This window comes from Anomaloglossus baeobatrachus, chromosome 1, assembly GCF_048569485.1.
Source record: "Anomaloglossus baeobatrachus isolate aAnoBae1 chromosome 1, aAnoBae1.hap1, whole genome shotgun sequence".
Taxonomy (NCBI): Eukaryota; Metazoa; Chordata; class Amphibia; order Anura; family Aromobatidae; genus Anomaloglossus; species Anomaloglossus baeobatrachus.
In genome coordinates this window covers 938,611,752-938,627,635 of record NC_134353.1, presented here as the reverse complement: position 1 = coordinate 938,627,635, position 15,884 = coordinate 938,611,752, and the positions used below count along the sequence as shown (strand labels likewise).

General features: G+C 44.3%; 1 protein-coding gene across 1 annotated transcript in view; it reads left to right on the top strand.

Moving 5' to 3' along the window:
- The first annotated feature begins 3,314 nt into the window (after positions 1-3,314).
- The window catches only part of AGXT2 (alanine--glyoxylate aminotransferase 2), a 50,059-nt gene continuing 37,489 nt past the window's right edge, over positions 3,315-15,884 (top strand). Inside the window, exon 1 of the mRNA XM_075343588.1 lies at positions 3,315-3,410. Coding sequence (XP_075199703.1) covers positions 3,353-3,410 — 58 coding nt within the window. The 5' untranslated portion in view covers positions 3,315-3,352. The remainder of the gene's footprint in view (positions 3,411-15,884) is intronic.

The following is a 15,884-nucleotide window of genomic DNA, read 5'->3' as shown; positions in this document are numbered from 1 at the left end:
ACCCAAGTGTGTGTGTTGTGTAAGTGATGAAATGAACACCAGTGATTAACCTCTTTCTTACCTGGGATGAGTACTGCACCTTAAGTGAGATGCAATACCCTGTGTCAACTGAATGAAGCCTCAGGGGTGCCACACTAACAGTGCGAACAGTCAGCACCATCCTAACAGTGCCAGCAGTCAGCACCATCCTAACAGTGCCAGCAGTCAGCACTCTCATAACAGGCCAGCAGTCAGCACCATCCTAACAGTGCCAGCAGTCAGCACCCTGACAACACTGCCAGCAATCGGCACCATCCTAACAGTGCCAGCAATCAGCACCATCCTAACAGTGCCAGCAGGCAGCACCCTGACAACACTGCCAGCCATCAGCACCATCCTAACAGTGCCAGCAGCCAGCACCCAGACAACACTGCTAGCAATCAGCACCATCCTAACAGTGCCAGCAGCCATCACCCTGACAACACTGCCAGCAATCGGCACCATCCTAACAGTGCCAGCAATCAGCACCATCCTAACAGTGCCAGCAGGCAGCACCCTGACAACACTGCCAGCAATCAGCACCATCCTAACAGTGCCAGCAGCCAGCACCCTGACAACACTGCTAGCAATCAGCACCATCCTAACAGTGCCAGCAGTCAGCACCCTGACAACACTGCTAGCAATCAGCAACATCCTAACAGTGCCAGCAGTCAGCACTCTTATAACAGTGCCAGCAGTCAGCACCCTCATAACAGTGCCAGCAGTCAGCACCCTGACAACAATGCCAGCAACCAGCACCATCCTAACAGTGCCAGAAGTCAGCACCCTCATAACAGTGCCAGCAGTTTGCACCATCCTAACACTGCCAGCAATCAGCACCATCCTCACAGTGCTAGCAGAGCAGTTAGCACCATCCTAACAGTGCCAGCAGTTAGCACCATCCTAACAGTGCCAGCAGTCAACACCAGTATCAGCAGTCCCGCTACCCAGGGGCACCTTTTGTATGACCCCCACTAACAAGGGACAGCTCTCATACAGCAGTAGTACTGAGGGACAGCCCTCATACAGCCCTAATACCCAGGGACAGCTCTTGTATAGCCCTACTACCCAGGGACAGCTCTCGTATAGCGCTACTACCCAGGGCCAGCTCTTGTATAGCTATTCTAATATTCTGAACACTGTAGGTTAATGTGAAATATATCTTGGTGTACAGATTGGTGTGACAACAGTCCAATTCTTGTCACTTCCAATATTTTCATGCACGGTGAGGGACTCTCTCACTGCTTTTGTCCTCTTTGGTAATAGTGGGAGCTTGACACTTGCTCCAATCATACTTTTAGGTTGGTTTTACAACCGTATATATTGTGTGGTTACATTTGTTTAAATTAGTAGCTATTAAAAGTTATATTTTAACTGTCACCACACTTTTGATTATACCAATTGCTTGGCTGTTTTACATTATTACTGGTAAGCATTGACACATTTAATCTCTTCCCTACTAACCAGGGACAGCTCTCGTATAGCCCTACTAACCAGGGACAGCTCTCGTATATCCCTACTACCCAGGGACAGCTCTCTTATTGCTCTGCTACCCAGGGATAGCTCTCGTATAGCCCTACTAACCAGGGACGGCTCTCGTATAGCCCTACTAACTAGGGATGGCTCTCGTATAGCCCTACTAACCAGGGACAGCTCTCTTATTGCTCTGCTACCCAGGGATAGCTCTCGTATAGCCCTACTAACCAGGGACAGCTCTCTTATTGCTCTGCTACCCAGGGATAGCTCTCGTATAACCCTACTAACCAGGGACAGCTCTCTTATTGCTCTGCTACCCAGGGATAGCTCTCGTATAGCCCTACTAACCAGGGACAGCTCTCGTATAGCCCTACTAACCAGGGACGGCTCTCATATAGCCCTACTAACCAGGGACGGCTCTCGTATAACCCTACTAACCAGGGACGGCTCTCGTATAACCCTACTAACCAGGGACGGCTCTCGTATAGCCCTACTACCCAGGGACAGCTATTGTATAGCCCTACTACCCAGGGATAGCTCTCGTATAGCCCTACGACCCAGGGACGGCTCTCGTATAACCCTACTAACCAGGGACGGCTCTCGTATAGCCCTACTAACCAGGGACGGCTCTCGTATAGCCCTACTACCCAGGGATAGCTCTCGTATAGCCCTACTACCCAGGGATAGCTCTCGTATAGCCCTACTACCCAGGGACGGCTCTTGTATAGCTCTACTAACTAGGGACGGCTCTCGTATTGCTCTGCTACCCAGGGACAGCTCTCGTATAGCCCTACTAACCAGGGACAGCTCTCGTATAGCCCTACTAACCAGGGACAGCTCTCGTATAGCCCTACGATCCAGGGACGGCTCTTGTATAGCTCTACTAACTAGGGACGGCTCTCGTATTGCTCTGCTACCCAGGGACAGCTCTCGTATAGCCCTACTAACCAGGGACAGCTGTCGTATAGCCCTACTAACCAGGGACAGCTCTCTTATTGCTCTGCTACCCAGGGACAGCTCTCGTATAGCCCTACTAACCAGGGACAGCTCTCTTATTGCTCTGCTACCCAGGGACAGCTATCGTATTGCTCTGCTACCCAGGGACAGCTCTCATACAGCCCTACTAACTAGGGATGGCTCTCGTATAACCCTACTAACCAGGGACGGCTCTCGTATAACCCTACTAACCAGGGACGGCTCTCGTATAACCCTACTACCCAGGGATAGCTCTCGTATAGCCCTACTACCCAGGGATAGCTCTCGTATAGCCCTACGACCCAGGGACGGCTCTTGTATAGCTCTACTAACTAGGGACGGCTCTCGTATTGCTCTGCTACCCAGGGACGGCTTTCGTATAGCCCTACCAACTAGGGACGGCTCTCGTATAGCCCTACTAACTAGGGACAGCTGTCGTATAGCCCTACTAACCAGGGATAGCTCTCATATAGCCCTAGTACTCAGGGACAGCTCTCGTATAGCCCTACTAACCACGGACGGCTCTCATATAGCCTCTGGTCAGTTTATGTATTGCAGTTCATGCTCGTACCGTGTTGAATGGAGATTTGCATGAGCCATTACAACTACAATCGGTCCTTAAAAGCCATCCATAATGCTGATGTGGTCCTTGGTGAAATTGAGTGTGACACACCTGCATAGCATAAGGTCTCGGTGTGGATCATTGTGACTGGGGACGTACAGATTTCCTCTTCCATGTGTGAGAGCTTCTCCTAAATAAACAGTCAGTCAGAGAGCCCCGGCCGGTGGGGAGGGATCTGCCTTCTCCTCCCCCATCTCCACCTCTTTCCCAATCTGAACAGGGACAATCATTCTGCCGGCTGACACAACGGTCGCTGCAACCATGAGATCCCTAACTACACGGGTCTGTAAGATCTTTACACTACATCGTCTCAATGCAGGTAAGTGACAGTGTGGGCGACATTTCCGAAATCTGTAAATGAGGAGTAAATATACCGACTACACCGAGAAGTAATGTCACACGCTTATTTCTAGAATTCTGCAAACTAGGAAAAGACAGAAAGCCAGACAGGCACTTTATAGCAGGTGTGTATTTAGGAGGATAGCCTCTGATGCTCCCCTCAGTCTTCACTCGCAGGTATGGGAGAAGATCAGGATCAGAATTGGTCCACGAAGAAAAATCATCCCCAGCGCCGCGCTCCCGAAATCAGGAGTTCATTCATTTTATTCGATCAGATAGTAAACGAGTCGCCGTGTGATCAAGTAGCACAATGAATTTTTTTCTCGTCATCCATCTGCTGTTGTTTTTCATCTTCTGTTTATGAGTTTTTCTTCTTCGACCATTTCTAAATTATAAGTTATTGAAGTTAATGATTTGAGAGCAGGAACTATGGGTAACCATTATACGAGGGGCTGTTGATTAGTCTTTGGCCTTACCCAGAAAGAAAAGAGATAGGATGATGAAACTTTACATTTATTCCACATCCTCTCCACTGATGACAACGCACATCTTACATCGGTGTTCCAAGTTCTGTAAGCCTAACAAAAAGAAAGATTTCAGTTGTGCCTCAAACCAGGCATCCGTAGCTCCATGGCATCAGAAATGGTGTGAAATTTGGTGCCTTGAGGTGTTTCCTCAGATTTGGAAACAGATGATAGTCAGAGGGAGCTAGATCTGGTGAATAAGGTGGGTGGTCAACCAGCTGGGAGCCCGGCTCTGCCAGTTTTGCCATGGTCGCTTGTGCAGTGTGAGCGGAGGCGTTGTCTTGCAGGGACAAGATTCCTTTGGACAGCTTGCCGTGCCTTTTGGCCTTCTGAGTTGCCTTCAATTGATCCAAAAGTTTAATGTAATACCTTGCATTGATGGTGGAACCCTTTTGAAGGTAGTCCACTAGCAGCACGCCCTTGTTATCCCAGAACACAGACGCCATCACCTTAGTGGCTTATTTTTGCACCCTGAACTTCTTTGGACGAGGAGAACCACTGTGCCTCCACTCTTTTGACTGCTCCTTGTTTTCAGGGTCATACAAATAAATCCAGGTCTCATCCATAGTGACCAGTCAATCCAGGAAGTTCTTGTCAGTCCGGAAACGCTGACAAATGGATCGGGAAGTTTTCACTCGCTGCTTCTCTGATCTGTTGTCAGACATTTGGGGATTCTTTGCAGATATTTTCCTTATGTCCAAATGTTCATGGATAATGACACAAACACGTTCACGGGAAATCCCCATGATGTCTGCTATTGTTTTAGCTGAAATTCAGGGATTCTCCAGTATGAGGTTGTGCGCAGCATCGTCGATCTCCGGAACAACAATATAATATAGTGCACCATCACACACAAACATTTAATTTGTATTTACACACATAACACACACATATACAAACACATACATACATACAGTATACACACACACACACCTGCACACAATATATATACATATATATATATTTATATATATATATATACGGTATATATAAAATTATATATACAGTATATATATATTATATATACAGTATAGATATACAGTATATATATGTATATATATATATATATATAGTGTGTGTGTATACTGTATGTATGTGTATGTATATGTGTGTGCATGTATGTTCTGTATGTATATAATATGTGTGTGTGTGCGTGTGTGTGTGTAAATCTACATTTGTGCTGCAGGTGCAAGGACCTCTAAGATTCCTAATTTAATATGTGCTGTTCACTTTTTAGTGAATTCGGTGTATATTACTCCAGTGGCTTCATTTATTACAACTCGCACACATTCTTAATGAATCAGGACCATTGTTCTCGGCAGCACATCGCCCGGTGTAAACAGGAGATGTGCTGCTGATAATATAATCTATGTGAGACAGAAGGATCTATTAGTGATCGTTCTAACCCCACCGTTCCTTGTCGGCCTGTGTGAGGAGGCTTATACACAAGCGCCAGATGACTTTACTATAGTTGATCATGCTTGTTTAAAGGCCTGAAATCGGCTCCTGTAATTACAAATTAAATGTTTGTGTGTGATGGTGCAATATATTATATTGTTGTTCCGGAGATCGTATATTTATATATTATATAAACACACAGTACCACCACCAGTACATGAGCGTGGCGCCAGAACCACCATCAGTACATGTATACAGCATCAACTTAGTACAGCAATGGATTGTAATGTCAGGTCAGCACCAGACCCACATAACATTGTATTATTTGAACTTACAATCCTCAGAATGCCTTTAAAAATGATAAGAAGATACTGAGAGTTGTTGTTATCAGCCATCATCAGACTGCAGACCATACAGGAACCATAGAACTGATGAGATGCAGGCAGTATCACAAATATACATTTATATGCAGGTGCCTTATAAATGCCATCACCTCAGATTGGAGTAATCCTATCGCTTCTGTCTCCATGTAGTACAGAGCACAGACGCCATGATGAGATTTTGTGCTCAGAGCTCGTCTCTACAGATTTCGCTCTTCTCTGTTTTCCCAACACGATGCCCTTAAAAATAAAAGTATCATTATAATTCCCTAGAAATATAGATCTCTCCCATGCTGCACCCCTGAATAAATAATTTCCTCTCATGCTGCTTCCTGCACAAATCATCCTCCACACACTGCTTCTCTGTATAATATGCCCTCCACACTGCCCATATCCATAATATCTCCCCACACACTACTCCTCTCCATAATATCCCCCCACACACTACCCCTTTCCATAATATCCCCCCACACACTACCCCTCTCCATAATATCCCCTCACAAACTTCTCCGCTCCATAATATCCCCCACATACTACCTCCCTTCATAATATCCCCCACAATCTGCCCCTCTTCATAATATCCCCACACACTGCTCCTCTCCATAATATCCACCTACACACTGGCCCTCTCCATACTATCCCTCCACATACTACCCCTCTCTATAATATGCCCCCGCAAACTGCCCTTATCCATAATATCCTCCCACACACTGACTCTCTCCATAATATCTCCACACACTGACCCTCTCCAAAACAGCCCCCCGCACCAAACTGCCTCTTTCTACAATATCCTCCCAAACGTTCCCTTTCTATATCTCCCCCAACCTACATCTCTGCATAAAGTTCCCACTCCCTGCTCTTCATTATACTATGCCCCCTTCACAATCCTCCCCAAATTGCCAAATAATGTCCCAATTTGCTCCAGAATGTCTCCCATTGCCCCATAATGTCCCCCATTTCCCCATAATGTCTTATTATAAACTAACACCAATCCTCCCCTCTACAGCCTCCTCATCTAAAATTATTCTGCATCTCATCATTGGTTGCTCCTGGAATGCTTACCGATGCCCGCCGTGTCCTCTCCACCTTTGCAGCTCTGGCGCCGATGGCAGTAATATGACAACAGCAGTGTGCTAACCTCATCACGCTGCTGCATGTCGGTGCGGGGTCTGAGGAGCTCTCCTACGCCCTAGCCCTGAGCTGCACTGTTCAAATGTATTCGCATCTGAAAGACGTGAATACATTTAAATATAAGGAGAAGGGAGGATGGGTCTCCAGGTTCCTGCACGCTGCATGTTGTGCAGGTCTGGACTCCTGCAGTGTTAAGGACCTTTGGTGAGATCATGATTACATAACCATGATGTCACTAAAGGTCTTTCTGCAGTCATACCCTCAGAAACCGAAATGATAATACAGAACTTATATTATCACGTATTATCACTGCAGTTTGTGCTTAAAATACTGGGGCCCCTCAGATGGTGGGAGCCCTGAACAGCTGCCTAGTTTGCCCACCCCTAACACCGGCCCTGCCCAGTATACAGCAGGTCTTCTGGGATGTTCTCGGTATACAGCGACTTTTGTCAAGCTCTAAATAAGATAACGATTAAATCTGAACAGTCCTCTTGGGATGAAATCCGGACCACAGATTTTTTTCACAACCTCATTTTTTATAGACCCCCTTTCTCAAAAGGCAGCAGAAAATTAATTTCATGTATAAATTCCGCCTGAGCTGGACTTTTTTCCTTAATTCAATATTGTGCTATTAGTTTGCAGGTCATATATACAGTGGCATGTAAAAGTTTGGGCTGATTCCTAGTTGTTTAATAAAAAAGATCTGATTTAAAAAAAAAAAAAAAAGTTTGGGCACTCCTGGTCAAAATTACTGTTATTGTGAACAGTTAAGCAAGTTAAAGATGAAATGATCTCTAAAAGGTATAAAGTTACAGATGAGACATTTTTTTTCTATTTTAGCCAAAATAAAAAATTATTTTCATTTTTTACACTTTAAAATTAACAAAAAAGGAAAATGGGCGGATGTAAAAGTTTTGGCACCCTGCATGGTTAGTACCTACTAGCACCCCCTTTGGCAGGTATCACAGCTTGTAAACACATTTTGTAGCAGCCAAGAGTTTTTCAGTTGTTGTTGAGGGATTTTCATCCATGGAGACGTCTTCCAGTTCGGTGAGATTCCTGGCTTGTCTTGCATGCACTACTCTTCCTTGGAGACGTCTTCCAGTTCGGTGAGATTCCTGGCTCGTCTTGCATGCACTGCTCTTCCTTGGAGACGTCTTCCAGTTCGGTGAGATTCCTGACTCATCTTTCATGTCCTGCTCTTCCTTGGAGATGTCTTCCAGTTCAGTGAGATTCTTGGCTCGTCTTGCATGCACTACTCTTCCTTGGAGACGTCTTCCAGTTTGGTGAGATTCTTGGTTAGTCTTGCATGCACTGCTCTTCCTTGGAGACGTCTTCCAGTTTGCTGAGATTCCTGACTTGTCTTTCATGCCCTGCTCTTCCTTGGAGACGTCTTCCAGTTCGGTGAGATTCCTGACTCGTCTTTCATGCCATGCTCTTCCTTGGAGACATCTTCCAGTTCGGTGAGATTCCTGGCTTGTCTTGCATGCTCGGCTCTTTTGAGGTCTAGCCACAGATTTTCAATGATGTTCAGATCAGGGGACTTTGAGGCTATTGTAAAACCTTCAGCTTGCTCCTTTGGAGGTAGTCTATTGTGGATTTTGACCTGTGTTTAGGATCATTATCCATTTGTAGAAGCTATATTCTATTCTCCTCCTTTCTCCTCTTTTTTCTCTTTTTTTCAACCACAGCTTTTTTACAGATGGTGTTATGTTTGCATCAAGAATTAGTTGAAATGTCATTGAATCCATTCTTCCCTTTACTAGTGAAATGTTCCCCGTGCCATTGACTGCAACACAACCCCAAAGCATGATTGATTCACCCCTATGCTTAATGGTTGTCGAGACATTCTTTTCCTGAAATTCTGTGCCCTTTTTTCTCCACACATAGCTTTGATCATTGTAGCCAGAGTTCTGTTTTAACTTCATCAGTTCACAGGACTTGTTTCCAAAATGCATCAGGCTTGCTTAGATGTTATTTTGCAGACTTCTCACATTGCATTTTATGGTGAGGACTCAGGAGAGGTTTTCTTCTGATGACTCTTCCATGAAGACCATTTTTGTGCAGGTGTCTCTGAACAGTAGAATAATGTACCACAACTCCAGAGTCTGCTAAATCTTCCTGAAGGTCTTTTGCAGTCAGACAGGGGCTCTGATTTGTCTCTCTAGGAATCCTACGAGCAGCTCTCACACAAATTTGCTTGGTCTTCTAGACCTTACCATGACCTCCACTGTTCCTGGTAACTGACATTTCTTAATTACATTTTAAACTTGAAAACCCTTTGCTATCTTCCTATAGCCTTCTTCTGCTTTGTGGGCCTCCACCATTTTCATCTTCAGAGTGCTAGGCAGCCGCTTAGAAGAACCTATGGCTGCTGTTTTTGGCACAAGGTTAGAGGAGGCTGTGATTTTATAAAACTGTTTCATCACCTGGACTTTCCTAAAGATGCTAGTGAACAAGCCATAATCCTAACAGACATCTTCAACTTACTTATCTGTCACAATAACAATAATTTTGACCAGGGGTGCCCAAACATGTCACTGTAACAGACTTGCGACCGTTATTGTCCCCAGTTCCATTGTAACGGCATCAACATAACGTATACGCAAAGTTTGATACGTTCTATTGATAAAAAGCCTCACAAACCTTGACCAAAGTCTTCCCAGATTTGGCCAAAACTACATCATGTGTGCGTGTGTAGCTGAATCTGATTTACATATCGGACAACAACCATTGGTTCCAACACCTTCTTATCATATAGGGATTTAGGCATTTTATATGACTGACAGACGTAGGCCTCTTGCTTCCAGAACCCTAGCACTACAAACAAAAGACAATTTGGAGACCCTACATAGATTCTTCACATTTCCAAAAAATAAGGTCATGCAACAGGAAAAGTGGCAACAATTGACACAGACTACAAATAGTCCCACAAAGCAACCTGGATGCTTGGGTCCAGCCCTGTAAGAAGGCCTGAACCAACATTTCTACCTTCACCAGAGACAACAAGATGACAGACAGGAGTAGGCCTCTTGCTCCCGGAACCCTGGTACTACAGACAAAAGACAATTTGGATTCCTTACTTGGGGTCTCCACATTTCCAAAAATTAAGGTCGGTAATTGGCGCAGACTACAAAAAGTCCAACAAAGCAACATGGATGCTTGAGACCAGCCCTGTAACAAGGCTTGAACCAACATTTCTACCTTCACCTGAGACAGCAAGATGACAGACAGGCGTAGGCCTCTTGCTCCCAGAAAAGACAATTTGTCAACCCTACTGTCTCTGGTGAAGGTTGATGGAGATGTGAGTCTGTGTGACACCTACAGATAACTGGGGTAGCCTCTCCAGAATTTCTTGCCAATGACCATCCTCAATCGGCCTTATCTCCGTCTTCCATTTCACCTCATTCATCAAGGAGTCTTTTGCTAGTGTTATTTCCAGTAAGAGTTTATACTGTACGAGGAGATGTCTTCCTCCAATTTTCCTTTGATATTTACAACTCGCGGAGATTCATAATTAAAGTCGTGCGTGGGTTGAAGAGATTTATGAAAATTGGTGGAATCTCTAGTGAATTGTTTTTGCAATCGGACAAAGAAGTTAAGAGCCAATGGTAGTCAATGGTGGCTTGGACGGGGTCAACTTTGAGTGAATTTGAAAGATTGAGCGTAACTTTCGCACTGGATGCATTTTGGCAGAAGAAGGCTTCTGTCATATCCGCCACAAGAGTTGAGTTAATTTTTTTTAATACCACAAGGTATTTTACCTCTGAGACCACCTGAACCGCCCGATCTGGTTTATATTTCAGGACTATCACTCTTATCTAATGTTAATAAAACAAATTTGGTTCAATTAATGACCGATCTCCAATGTTGCCCAAATGTTCTAATGACGTCTATTCCGATATATAGAGAGACTTTTGTATTAGCATATATATATTTTTATAGGCCTACTTTGTTCCCCAGGGCCGCCCCTGTGCGTGACCCCTGCTATTGTGGATACACAGATATTCAGCGCCTGCATTCTCCAGGGATTCGGCTTACTTATTAACGTGTACAGTGTTTGTGGAAGGTTTACAGTGCGAGCTGAGAGTATGACCCTGGACATCTCAACCATTAAATTCTAAGAAAACATGCGGGGCAGATGTACCTGAGCTGAATGTATATTTTAACTCTTTGAGCCTGCAGTGGGCAGAAAGTTAGATTTTTGAGGCAGGATAATCTACAGTCGGGGGCCCTGACATGGGAAGAGGCCAAAAAGTCTCCCCGGTAAACACAACAAGACACCAATATTGCAAATTGCAAATGGTAGGTTGGGGCTCTGGTACAGAATATCCATAGGGTCAAAGGAGATTTGGGCTATGTATTGGCCTGCAGCCTCTATGTTGTAAACCACACTAATATGTTTGGTGCAGGTCTCTCAGATTGGACCTCACTGAATGTCTTAACAGCCAACTATAAAGGATCCAAACACATCACGGCTTACCAAAGCATTCATGTAATTCCAATGGAGAAAGGGGGATGAACCTCTGACAGGTACCTCTATCCCCTCCAGATACTCCTTCTCCTACAGACTCCTATGTCCTCCTGTTTCTCCAGACTCCCGTGTCGTCTTTCACCTCCAATCTCATCTGTCCTCCTCCAGACTTATCTATCCTCCTGACTTTTCTGTCCTCCAGACTCATCTGTTCTCTTCCAAACTCATCTGTCCTCTTTCAGACTCCTCTGTCCTCCCCCTCCAGACTCATCTCTTCTTCTCCAAACATATGTCGTTCTCTAGACTCCTCCTCTCCTCCTCCAATCTCATGTGTTCTCCTTCATTTGTCCTCATCCCTCTATCCTTTTCCTCCAGACTCATCTGTTCTCTTACAAACTCATCTTTCCTCTTTCACATTCCTCTGTCCTTCCCCTCCAGACTCCTCTCTTCTCCTCCAAATATCTGTCCTTGTCCAGACTCCTCTGTCCTTCTCCTCCAAAGTAATATGTCCTCCTTCAGATCCATTTGTCCCACAACGTCCACAAGTGGGAACACCATGCATTTGCCAGAGAACACCAAAAATTGGCAGATTTGACATTGGCGCCCTGTGCTCTTCACAGATAAGAGCAGGTTCACTCTGACCGCGTGTGACAGATGTGACAGAGTCTGGAGACGCTGTGGAGAACGTTCTGCTTCCAGCAACATTCTCCAGGATGATCGGATTGGCAGTGGGTCAGTAATGGTGTGGGGAGGCATTTTTTTGGAGGGTCACACAACCCTCCATGTGCTAGCCAGGGGTACCCTGACTGCCATTAGGTCCCGGGATGAAATCCTCAGACCCCTTGTGAGACCATATGCAGGTGCAGTGGCCCTGGGTTCCTTCTGATGCATCACAATGCTAGGCCTCATGTGGCTCAGGTGTGTCAGCAGTTCCTTCATGATGAAGGCCTTGATGCTATGGACTGGCCCGCCTGTTCCCCACACCTGAATCCAATCGAGCACATCTGGGACATCATGTTTCGCTTCATCCACCAACGCCATGTTGCACCACAGACTGTCCAGGAGTGCACTGATGGTTTAATCCAGGTCTGGAAGAAGATCCCTCAGGAGAACATCCGCCACCTCATCAGGAGCATGAACAAGCGTTGTGGGGAGGTCAAAAGGGGACTTGGAGGCCGCACATTACTGAGCCTCATCAGAATCATGACCAGGCATTGTAGGGAGGTCATACAGTCACATGAAGGCCACACACATTACTAAGCCTCATCAGGAGCATGCCTAGGTATTGTAGGGAGGTCATACAGGCACGTGGAGGCCACACACATTACTAAGCCTCATCAGGAGCATGCCCAGGTATTGTAGGGAGGTCATACAGGCACGTGGAGGCCACACACATTACTAAGCCTCATCAGGAGCATGCCCAGGTATTGTAGGGAGGTCATACAGGCACGTGGAGGCCACACACATTACTAAGCCTCATTTCCTTCTGTCTCTGAGGCATTTCCACTGAAGTTGGATCAGCCTGTAATTTGATTTTGAGCATCATTCCAACATTCAGACCTCCATGGGAGATGAATTTTGATTTACATTGATCATTTTTATGTTTTACTCTTCTCAACACATTCCACTGTGGAAAGAATAAAGATTTGCAACTGGAATATTTCAGTCATCTATGGATGTGGTATTTTAGTGTTCCCTTTGGGTTTTTTCAGCAGTGTACTATTATTAGATAGTCAGCAAAGCAAAAGGTACTAAACAATTGTGGTCAAAATTAAAATGTAACTTTTAGGTCAGATTGTTGCCAGCTAAGGGGTATTGTGAGGCTGATTGCCCCCCCCCCCCCCCCCCATGCTACTGGACAACTAATTTTTTCAGTTCAACTTCATTCTTTACAGTGAGACCTTATTATGGTTAATTATCGCTGTGGATTATAGATTGAACACACTATGAGACAGTAACACTCTGGTCTCAATTAGTGTTATGTTGGTGGGGTTACTCCTGCTGAATGTATATTCGTGTTGTGGATCACTAACATATACATCATACAGTTAGGTCCAGAAATATTTGGACAGTGACACAAGTTTTGTTATTTTAGCTGTTTACAAAAACATGTTCAGAAATACAATTCTATATATAATATGGGCTGAAAGTGCACACTCCCAGCTGCAATATGAGAGTTTTCACATCCAAATCGGAGAAAGGGTTTAGGAATCATAGCTCTGTAATGCATAGCCTCCTCTTTTTCAAGGGACCAAAAGTAATTGGACAAGGGACTCTAAGGGCTGCAATTAACTCTGAAGGCATCTCCCTCGTTAACCTGTAATCAATGAAGTAGTTAAAAGGTCTGGGGTTGATTACAGGTGTGTGGTTTTGCATTTGGAAGCTGTTGCTGTGACCAGATAACATGCGGTCTAAGGAACTCTCAATTGAGGTGAAGCAGAACATCCTGAGACTGAAAAAAAAGAAAAAATCCATCAGAGAGATAGCAGACATGCTTGGAGTAGCAAAATCAACAGTCGGGTACATTCTGAGAAAAATGGAATTGACTGGTGAGCTTGGGAACTCAAAAAGGCCTGGGCGTCCACAGATGACAACAGTGGTGGATGATCGCCGCATACTTTCTTTGGTGAAGAAGAACCCGTTCACAACATCAACTGAAGTCCAGAACACTCTCAGTGAAGTAGGTGTATCTGTCTCTAAGTCAACAGTAAAGAGAAGACTCCATGAAAGTAAATACAAAGGGTTCACATCTAGATGCAAACCATTCATCAATTCCAAAAATAGACAGGCCAGAGTTAAATTTGCTGAAAAACACCTTATGAAGCCAGCTCAGTTCTGGAAAAGTATTCTATGGACAGATGAGACCAAGATCAACCTACACCAGAATGATGGGAAGAAAAAAGTTTGGAGAAGAAAGGGAACGGCACATGATCCAAGGCACACCACATCCTCTGTAAAACATGGTGGAGGCAACGTGATGGCATGGGCATGCATGGCTTTCAATGGCACTGGGTCACTTGTGTTTATTGATGACATAACAGCAGACAAGAGTAGCCGGATGAATTCTGAAGTGTACCGGGATATATTTTCAGCCCAGATTCAGCCAAATGCCGCAAAGTTGATCGGACGGCGCTTCATAGTACAGATGGACAATGACCCCAAGCATACAGCCAAAGCTACCCAGGAGTTCATGAGTGCAAAAAAGTGGAACATTCTGCAATAGCCAAGTCAATCACCAGATCTTAACCCAATTGAGCATGCATTTCACTTGCTCAAATCCAGACTTAAGACGGAAAGACCCACAAACAAGCAAGACCTGAAGGCTGCGGCTGTAAAGGCCTGGCAAAGCATTAAGAAGGAGGAAACCCAGCGTTTGGTGATGTCCATGGGTTCCAGACTTAAGGCAGTGATTGCCGCCAAAGGGTTCACAACAAAATATTGAAAATAAAAATATTTTGTTTGGGTTTGGTTTATTTGTCCAATTACTTTTGACCTCCTAAAATGTGGAGTGTTTGTAAAGAAATGTGACAATTCCTACAATTTCTATCAGATATTTTTGTTCAAACCTTCAAATTAAACGTTACAATCTGCACTTGAATTCTGTTGTAGAGGTTTCATTTCAAATCCAATGTGGTGGCATGCAGAGCCCAACTCGCCAAAATTGTGTCACTGGCCAAATATTTCTGGACCTAACTGTATATGGGACAACTTTCTCCTTTGTCTCAACAGGTGTTATTCCGGTAGGGTTATTACTACCGGATACACAGTGTCCTTAACTGGGTAATGATAGGAGCCCAAATATTAGCTCCAATTTTTGGTTGGTTTTACAACCGTTTATGTTGTGTGGTATAAAAATTTTTAACTTAGATATTAAAAGTTACATTTTAATTGTGACCACAATTGTTTAGTACCTTTTGCTTTGCTGACTATCTGATTAATTGGTAAGCAACGACACATCCTTATTCTAGTGTACTATTATTACTATTAAAATGTTATAATGATGTATATTATCTATATAATGGTATCAATAGAACTGTCTGTAGCTAGATAGATAGATAGATAGAGGGATAGATGGATAGATAGAGGGATAGATGGATAGATAGAGGGATAGATAGATAGATAGATAGATAGATAGATAGAGGGATAGATAGATAGATAGAGGGATAGATGGATAGATAGATAGATAGATAGATAGATAGATAGATAGATAGATAGATAGATAGATAGATAGATAGAGGGATAGATAGAGGGATAGATAGAGGGATAGATAGAGGGATAGATAGAGGGATAGATAGAGGGATAGAGGGATAGATAGAGGGATAGAGGGATAGATAGAGGGATAGAGGGATAGATAGAGGGATAGAGGGATAGATAGAGGGATAGAGGGATAGATAGAGGGATAGAGGGATAGATAGATAGATAGAGGGATAGATAGATAGATAGATAGATAGAGGGATAGATAGAGGGATAGAGGGATAGATAGAGGGATAGAGGGATAGATAGATAGATAGAGGGATAGATAGAGGGATAGATAGATAGATAGATAG